Source organism: Micromys minutus (genome assembly GCF_963924665.1).
Source record: "Micromys minutus genome assembly, chromosome: 16".
Taxonomy (NCBI): Eukaryota; Metazoa; Chordata; class Mammalia; order Rodentia; family Muridae; genus Micromys; species Micromys minutus.
Window position 1 is genome coordinate 32,910,020 of NC_137985.1, and position 10,192 is coordinate 32,920,211.

General features: G+C 34.8%; 1 protein-coding gene and 1 pseudogene across 2 annotated transcripts; one reads left to right on the forward strand and one right to left on the reverse strand.

Annotated features, from left to right (window-relative positions):
• Positions 1-444: 444 nt before the first annotated feature.
• Positions 445-1,369, forward strand: LOC308431139 (olfactory receptor 8D1-like; annotated as a pseudogene). Its single transcript has one exon. The product of its transcript is annotated as an olfactory receptor 8D1-like (transcript).
• A 2,962-nt stretch (positions 1,370-4,331) lies between these two features.
• Positions 4,332-5,285, reverse strand: LOC308431192 (olfactory receptor 10D1B-like; the record flags this gene model as incomplete). Its single annotated transcript, XM_080930557.1, has 1 exon — positions 4,332-5,285. One exon carries the CDS (start codon positions 5,283-5,285, stop codon positions 4,332-4,334), a length of 954 nt encoding a protein of 317 aa, XP_080786683.1.
• Between the last annotated feature and the right edge of the window lie 4,907 nt (positions 5,286-10,192).

Sequence of the window (10,192 nt, forward strand, 5' to 3'; positions counted from 1 at the left end):
ACATCAATCCTGTTCAGCTCCTGGTGTTGTGTTTTAAATGAATGAGCAAACACATACAGAATTTCTGCTTTTCATCTCTCTGCACATGCATCTTTCTTTCTTGGGGCAAAAGTCATTTTGCTGTTCTTAAAAGGAGGAAAAATCTTTCCAAGTCAGTAAGAAATCACTTTTCTTTTTTGTGATAAGAAATTCATAAGAGAAAAATTTAAAGGACATATATGTAGGCCATGGATATGAGATGAAAATAATACATTGGTACTTTTGTAACCTCTGTTTGAAACTTTTGTTCCATTTGAAAGAGGAGTAAATATCTTCTATGAATATATGTTTGTGTGTGTGTGTATTTATAAATATATATATGTATATAATTTAATCAGGAATGTTCATTGTATTATAATAATACACTAAACTCTGATTTTCTATTTTCACAGAAACCATCAAAGAATGGAAACTGGATATCACTCTGCAGATATTGTTTTCATCTTGGTTGGATTAACACAGCACTCTGAGCTCCTGATGCCCCTCTTCTTTCTGTTCCTAGGCATTTATATGCTGACAGCAGTGGGAAACCTGGGCATGATACTGCTCATCTCAGTCTGTGCACTGCTGCAAGTCCTATGTACTACTTCCTCAGGAGCTTGTTCTTTGTGTATCTCTGCTATTCCACTGTCATTACTCGCAAAATGCTGGTGAATTTCCTTGGGAAGAAAAATGTGATAGTTTATTCAGAGTGTATGTCCCAGCTCTTTTTCTTTGTAATCTTTGTGGTGGCTGAGGGTTACCTCCTGACTGCCATGGCATATGATCGCTATGTGGCCATCGGCAGACCATTGCTGTATAATGAATGATGTCCTCTAGACTTTGCTCACTGCTAGTGTTGGTTGCTTTCATCTTAGGCTTTGTGTCTGCTTTAGCACACACAAGTGCTATGATGTATCTGACATTCTGTAAATCCCACATCATAAATCATTATTTCTGTGATGTTCTTTTCCTCCTAAACCTCTCCTGCTCTGATACAAAGGCAAATGAGCTTCTCCTACTTATCATTGCAGGCTTCAACACTTTGGTACCTACCCTAGCAGTTGGCATTTCTTATGACTTCATCTTCTGCAGCATCCTTCACATCCGGTCATCAGAGGGCAGGTCTAAAGCATTTGGAACCTGCAGCTCTCATCTCACGGCTGTGGGGATCTTCTTTGGGTCTATCACCTTCATGTATTTCAAGCCTCCTTCAAGTAACTCTCTAGAGCAAGAGAAGGTGTCTTCTGTGTTCTATACCACAGTGATCCCCATGCTGAACCCACTAATATATAGTTTGAGAAACAAGGATGTGAAGAAAGCATTGGGGGAATTCTTAGTAGGGAGATAAGTCTTACATTCAACATGATACAGGGTAGAGGTGATTTGATCTAATGCAAATATATTCTTTCTATCCATTTTTATTTCCATCTTAAAATATTCAGAATATCTATACTTGTGGTACTGTGATTAATCTCAGAGCATTTTGTGTTTTGTCTCTTCTGTCTCTGGCCAGCAGAAAAGGAGTGAAGACACAGTGTTCTTCTCAAAGTGGTTTATTCAGGAACCTTACAGCATGCCAGTGAAAATCTTTCTGTCCACCTCTGTCTCTTTTTTGTTTCTTTTTCTGATTCTCTTTTTCTCCCAAGCACAGTCACTTTTATCCTCTCTCAACTCCACCTCCTCAGTCCATGTTTTGTAGCTGCAGTTCATATGTTCGGGTCATCTGGACTGAAATTGCATCATTGGTAGGCCTGCTCAGCTCACAAGGTGGGAGTTGCTAATCTTGGGGGGGGGGGGCAGAAGGAAGTCAGGTGTTAGTCACAAGACTAGGCCGGAGTTTGAAGCTTTATCATTGGACTGCAGCCACACCCGCTCTCCACAGTGTTTTATGCAAGAACTAAACCATGGGGTTATATCTAATATCTGTCTTTTTAAAAAAGGCTTTATCATGTAGTGATTCAATTTTCCAGCAAAATAAAAAATGATTTTGTACATGTCATATCATTGCTTTGTTAAAAAAAACTGAACTTTTTATATAAAAGAAATAATACAACAGATCTTCTTTAATCTGAATCTTCTCGTTGTAACATTCAGTATTTATTATTGAGTTAATATTCAGCCATAGGGTTTGTTATCTCATGGATCATTTCAAGATCCATTAATAATTGTGAGTGGTTTTGTTAAACCCGCTCAATAGAGTAAGTTCTTTAACTCAAGATAGCAATGACTGTGTCACATTTGTATAATATAATTTTACCTCCCTTGTTCCTATTGTCTAGGTTTTATTCCCTCTTCTTTCCCCTCATCTCCAGTGTTTCTAGAGCCTTAGAGGGGACTGTAGTACAAATGACTTGTTCAGACTTCAGGCTTACCTATCACTTTCCCCTAGCATTTTAGGTAGCCTTTAGTTTCTTTTTACCACTCCTCAGTGTTAATGGAATCTTCTCTGATTAGAGTTGAAAACAGGTTTTGCCTAAGAGTATAAACAAAATAGAAGACAGCTTGCAATTATGATTATTTAGAAATATAATATTGGTATTTCCCATCACAGTACTCATCTGTAGACTACTGATAGAATCTGGGATTTGGGAAGCCACTATCTTCATTACTGTGCCACAGTGGCCATGAGACTCCAACACGGAGTTCTAAATCCAAGGATGCAAATGTTCCTGGTCATAACCAGAGGACAGGAAAATGTATAGATAATATGAAAAGAGATTGTTAGGAAAATGAGGACTAGACATGTGATGAATGTAGATGAGAGAATCTGAAGTTTAAAGAAGGAAAATGAAAATGCATGAAATATATGTACAAAATAGTTAATGTAAAAGTTAAATATTTTTATAAGAAAGCCAGCATTGTAAGAGATAGTGGGCTGCTCACAAATACTGAATGTTTCTAGATATGGAAATGGTTTGTAGGTCCATTTCTTTGTCTTTAAAAGGACAAGACAAATGCACAAGATAATCAAAAGCAACACAGAAGGAAAAAATTTAAAGATGGGGAGTGTGAGTGTGCAGCTTCTGTTCAGTGTAACTTTATATGGTTCTTCTATTCAGATTATTCAAGAGTCTAAATTTCCAGTAAGTCCTGACTCTCATTAGTCAATAACTTATTATACTAAGACAAAGGAAATATACACACACCACATGATGATTGTTGTTAAGTATAAATTGTTATTCAATTAGGTTAATATACAAAATACCCCAAGAATTTTAAAATGATGAACAAAGCAATGTAGTTATTTTTATTGCAGACAATATAATAGCTTACTCCTAAATACCTGAAGAATAAGTAATAAAATTAATCAAAAACTTCAGTAAGGTATTGAGAGACACATTAATATGCATAATTTAGTGAAAAATATATGTAGCTACAACTTGCAAACCTGACCATAATGAGGAGACAATAGAATATATGTGCATGTACTGAACAAAAGTGTGAAGAATTTATCAGATGAAAATTCTCAAATACTCCCAATAGATCAAAAAGAAAACTTAAACAAACAAAGCAAAAAATAATACTTGAATAGAATGTATCAACATTGAAAGATACTAATTTTCAAATTATTTTACAAATTTGACAAAAGACTATCAAAATCTCTTTAATAATTTTTATGTTTCTTGCCAGTTATTTTTTCTTAGGGAGTCCTCATACACACAAATTTATCCAGGGGAAGTTTTAACAGTGGAAACTGAACATATTTAAGAAACAAACATTACTTATGATACAATTGCAAATTTTGGGACTATTGCTAAAGTCAAAATTACAGACAGTTGACATGTTTCATGATTCTTCTTTTAACTTTGGCCATAGACAATAGCTGATATTCACATCGTTACAGTAAATTTGAGATTGGCATTTCTATCATTTCATATAAAAAGATATTTTATTGTATGTTCTTAGGTTTTGTTTATCAAAGTAATCATTTAAATATTATATATGCATCTATTTTCATTTTTTGAATTCTATTTTATGTATGGATTTATGACAGTATAATGACTTAGTTGTGGTTGATCATAAGGGTATTTTAGTCTACTACAATTAGAGTTTTTATCAGTTCCATACTGCTATTATAATATACTTATATATACATATACATATATATATATATATATATATATATATATATATATATATTTAAACAATTAGAAAGAGACAGAACTTGCTGGTAAAATAACTTATTAGTTTGCCTTGAGTTAATTCACCCTAAGCTTCAAGATTTGAAAGAATTCTTGACATGTGTGTTATCCACTAAACAGAAAGGAAAGGGTTTTGAAGATGCTGTAGTATTATTAAAGGATTATGATCTAAGCCTTTCCCAATCTCTTTTTAGACAGAATAGGTCTTTGCTGGAGCAATTTCCTTATAGAACATTTTACTTCCTTATTTCTTAGACTATAGATCAAAGCATTTACCATAGGTGTCACCAGGTTATTCAAGACCTGAACAGCTGCATTAAGCCAGGGGTTGGGTGTGGGCTGGAGGTATATGAGGACCACTGGCATAAAGGCAAGGAGGATTGCATTGAGATGGGCACTGCAGGTAGAGAAGGCTTTGTACCGCCCCTCAGTGGAGCGGATCTGTAGAATGGAACAAAGAATAAAGCTGTAAGAGGTGAGGATGAGGAGGAAGCAGCTGAGAGGCATCAGGCCCACACTGATGAGACCCACCATCTCCAGGGATGATGTGTCTGCACAAGCCAGCTTCAGCATCACAGGGATCTCACAGAAGTAATAAGCCACCTCATTGGGACCACAATAGGGCAACTGGAAGGTGAGAGTAGTCAAAAATGTAGCTTGAATACAGCCAAAAACTAATGTCCCCAAAGCCATGATGGCACACACTGTGTGGTTCATGATTATTGAATACCTTAGAGGGAAGAGAGGGAAGCATATGGCAATGAAGTGGTCATAGGCCATCACTGTGTACAGGAAACACTCAGTACAACCAAGAAAATGGTAGAAGAAGAGCTGGCACACACAGCCTGCATAGGAGATGACTGGGGTATTTCCGGAGAGGTAGAACAGCATCTTGGGAGAGCTCCCGGAAGGGAAAAATATGTCACACACTGAGAGCTGGCAAAGAAAGAAGTACATGGGAGTGTGAACAATAGAGGAGACAATTGTGAGGAGAATGAGCAAGTTCCCCACTAGGGTGAAGGTGTAGAAAGTCAAAAACAACAAGAAGAGCATGGTCTCCAGACCCTCTGTGTGGGGGATGCCCAGAAGGATAAACTGAGTCACCACTGAAAGATTCATCATAGCTTTGAGAATCGCCAATTTTCAACCAGAATAGAGATCTCCAAAGCATGAACCATGAAGTCAAACTCAAAATTCCTCTCATGTATATTTTGATTTTGTTTGTTCATTTGACTGTTGTTAGTTGAAAGCACCCTTTAAGTTACAGTAGCCGATCTACACTGAGAAAAAATACCATGAAAACAAAAAGTGTAGTAGCATAAGTGAACTTTTAGTTTTTACTCATTTGGGTGAAAGTTAAACCTTGATTTGAAATTGATTTATGTTGATCTTGATGTGCTAAGGATTATAATTAATATTACAACCAGATATAATTCATTTTACAAAAGATTTTAAGAAGCAGTAGAAAGCAAACATAGAAAAATAGATTTACATTCAAAGAACACTCCATTCATAAGCTTCTTCATTCCTTTTGTCTCTTGTTTAATGTAGAAAGTGAGTTAATATTATAGGACTGAAATTTGGTGTGTGTAGCTTCGATCATAACTAGAACACAAGTGGGAGAAACAGTCATCCCCAGAGAGCAGAGTGCATCAACTGTTTATCCAATACCTAATGGTCTGCCTTATAAACAAACATGCAAGTGAAAATGACACAGACTGAGCAGCTTTTATTTAGGAACATATAATATGTAACGACAAATGAGAAAAAATGAATACATGAATTTGAAAAAGAACAAGGGGAAGATATATGCCAGGGTTAGTTGAAGAAAGGAAAGAGAAAGAAACACTCTAATTGTATTATAATAATCATATAAATATAAGAAGTAAGTAAATTAACTATATGATTGTGTCATAATTGAGATAAAGCATATAATATATACCAAAGTATATAATGTAACCCATATTTCTTAATACAGTAAATCATTGTTTATAGAAAAGAAATAGAATTAGGTTGATTTGTTGATACCCTTCTTAGCAATTTTTTTTTCATTCCCTTACTTTTCTCACTTCCTGCTTCATTCCAGCTGTGCCACCTATAATTCTTATGTGTTTGAAAAAAAAAGCCTATAAACAGCGTAAGGACCAAAACCTGTATATAAAATTTTGGGATGACAAGGGAGGATCCCAAGGATCAGATTTGACATACAACATTGGATATGGACTGTGAAGTGACCACCTCTTGTAGAACAGGCATTAACCACATATGTGATTCAGAGCATACATGAAATTGCTTCCTAGACAGGACATGGATTCAATTCACAGATCCCACAAAACAGAGAGAGAAATTCCACTCTCTCAAGGTGATCTCCAAAGTTCCCCTCCCCACAATATATATGTTACTACACATATATGTTATAGGCACAAATATACACATAAATTCAGAGACAAAATGACAAATACATTAATTCTTCACATAGATTGATTATAAAAGGAAGCTTACCAAATGTAATTTTTTAGTATATTCATACAATATATATATATATATATATATATATATATTCATAAAAGACATATTTGGTTAAAATAGTACTTTTATATTTTGGAAGACTCAATTTCCTAATAAATTCATTTTTTAAACTAGACAATATAATGTCAATTCCACAAATAAAAGAATTTCTAATGAAAAGGACAATTTGATTCCAAAGCTTACATTAACGCTAATGGAAATAATATAGGCAAATTTTCTTAACTTTGTAATACAATTAAGATTCAATTAATCTTTTTTCTCTTTGATATACAAAGCAAAATATTAAATCTCAATCATCTCAATTTTAATACTTACTTTAGTATTACATAATTGAGTTCATGTGCATTAGTAAGGTAAGTACATCTCTCAGCACATCCAAATAGAACAACCAGAGAATCGACTCTGATAAATGTTGAATTTATTTTCTACAAACCATATAAATAAAATAGCCCCAGAATAGTCTTTTCAATGTTATTTTGGAATAACAGAGCAATTATATTGAAAATAAAAATAAAAACCCAATTATTATAGACCCATTCTAACAACTTATACAAAGAATTTTTTACATACATGTTGAGGGCCGAAGGCTGCGCCTTACAAGATGGTGCTGGTTTCAGGTGCCATGAATCAGCTAAAGTGTGGTAAATAACCACTAGGCACATGTGCAAAGAGTGGTGCAAGCCAAGTCACCGCTCATCCCGGGGCGTCACGATCAGATCACTGGCGGGCAGCCAATCACACAGCGACACGCAACCCTTGGGGGGTATAAATTAGGGTGCCTTTTCGTGCCCGGTGTCTTCCTCTTCAACATACAATAAAGGTTGTTCGCAGAAGAATCATGTTGTTGCACGCTTTTTCTTGGTGGCGGGAAGTGGGGCATGCGACACATACATTATGGTTCAAATGCAAATTTGCAATATACAGCTTCTCTAAATATTACCAAATATATTGTAGTAATCTTTGTTTCATTCATTTAACAATTATAATTTTTAATTTCTTAAAAACGAAACAAACTGAATTACCTAAAATTAAAATTTTCAATCTTTATATAATGAAAGGCACACAATGTAGATTAACACAGTTACCTGATTATGAAAAAATATAATTTATTTTTACATAAAATCATGTACCTACAAAATATATTTGTGCTAGTTTTACTTAAAATTGTTTTTCAGAAAAATAAAAATTTTAAAATAACTGAGTATTTAGAACCTTACTGCTTTCAGGTGTCATGTGTTCAGTGAACACATGGTCAAGTTTCATTGGACAAAAATTAGAAACACATTTCCTTCTAGATCTCAGGTACATTTCTTCTCAATGTAGAGGATTAGAGACATAGTGTAAGATTGCCAGGTTAGTGCTTCATGGCTGAGTTATATCCCAGGCCCTGGCTTTTTTAAGAGGGTGTATCACCAGCTCATCCAGAACTTGAACTTACTGTCATGCTCTCCCTGATGATGTTCAACCCAGTCCCAGCATGAACACTGAAACTGGAAATACTTGCCACAGTACCCAGCATGAAATTTTCTACCATGTTACAAAGGAAACATAAGTCTTCTTTGGTACTTAGAGGAGTTCAGGGTTATCCATCCTAGGGATCAGAGATGTGATCGTTGTACAATGATATTCATGGGATCTGCATCCTCTCAAGTGATGAAGACCTTCACTGCCCCCTCCAACTTTTCTTCCAGATACCTTTGGGCATTTTTTCCTAATTTAGTCATTGAAGCCCTGGGAGACTGTTGGGAGCCATCGGTGCCTCACCAATAGATGGCGCCAGCATCCCGCCTATAATTCAGCTAACAGAGACTTTGCCCAGCCTGAGAGACATAATGCATATGATAGTGCTCATATATCACAGATGTCACAGCCCGCTCTGGGCATGCTAATGAGCTACTGGAGGACGCACCAATCAGGTGGCAACACAAGTCTCCTGGGCATATATAAGCAGTGCATTTTTCTTCCACGTGGGTCCCCTGCTCAGAGAGTTGTACAATAAAGGTTGTTCACAGAAGAATCCTGTTGTTGCACGCCTTTCTTCCAGTGGGAAGTGGGGCACACGACAGGAGACCAATTAAACTTAAGTTTACTACTTTCCTCCTCCAAATTACTACCACAGAGTTGGAAATAAAAATGAGGAGATATTTTTTCAGTGTGACAGCCTGAGTTATAGATGAACCTCATTTTAGATAGCCAAAGAATCTTCAAATCACTTGTAGAATTGTAAAGTGTTAGAAAGTTGTCACAGGCAAAGAGTTTAACATGATAGACAGTCAGTGGTAGTTGTCAAGAGGTTTCCAGGCTGAGAAACTAAATTTCATGCTTTTGTAGTGTCCTTTGACTCTATACTTATGTTTTATTAGATTTATTGTCTTCTTGACTTAATTTTTTATTCCATTTTGTCTTCAAACCCTAATATTCACACTTGTATTTGATATATTTTACTAGTATGGCTACTTAATGTTTTGTTTGGTTTAAATTTGTATTTTACAATTGATTCCATAGGGATTTTCTCAGAAGTTCTATATTTAAAATTAGTTTATTAAATTACCTTCTGTAACCATATTTTATTTATGCTCTTAACTGTTCATTTTTACTAGTCTATATACCAGTATTAATATCCTCTTTGAACTCAATGATCCATACTTATAATATCTATTTCATACCATAATTAGCAACTTTATATAGATAAAGTGTCTTGGTTTTCTCTTTTGCCCATATGACATTGGTAATTTTGGTTTGAGCATCAGGTGTGAGGTTCTTTTTAGTATCATTTGGTATGGACATTTGTCCCACCTTGATTGTGTTGTTGGAATCTCTGCTATAACTTGAAGTTATCAGGGTTTTGAACAACCAGATGGTACTTATAATTCAGACTTGTGACCCCTCAGTGTGAATTTGTAAATGGAATATCAGAAGCAGTTCCCGTTTGGTAGGGCAAAGATCATCTTATTAGAAAAAATGAAACCAGTGGTGTTAGCAGGTTCTTAATATAGATACTCAGAAGTTTATGGATGTGTTCACAGAGGTTTATGCTTTCTTCAGATCACCAGAATAAGGGTAGGATTTTGTGTGAATATAATAAAACAAGTAATAAACAATGTAATCATATTTGTATTATGATTTATTTCAGAAAAGTTTAAAGGCAAATATTTATAATTGATCTACTAACATAGAAAAGCTACCAGTTTTCTTGAAGAATTTATGAAATGTATTCTTAATATATTTAACCAAAGCAAAATTGCTGAATGAAATACAGATTTTTTTAAATAAGAAACAACATGATTGTTACATATTAGATGGTACATGCAATATGATTGGAGAAAATAAATTCTAGAAAACAATCAAGACTTTGTAGCAAATGCTTTCTAAATGTTAAGAATAGAGTTGTGACCCTGGAAATCAAGATATGATGTGAAATACTGAGTAAAATAAAATAGTAAAGCCATGAAAAAAAATAATATCATGGAATCTCATAAAATGAAGAAAATTACATAAAC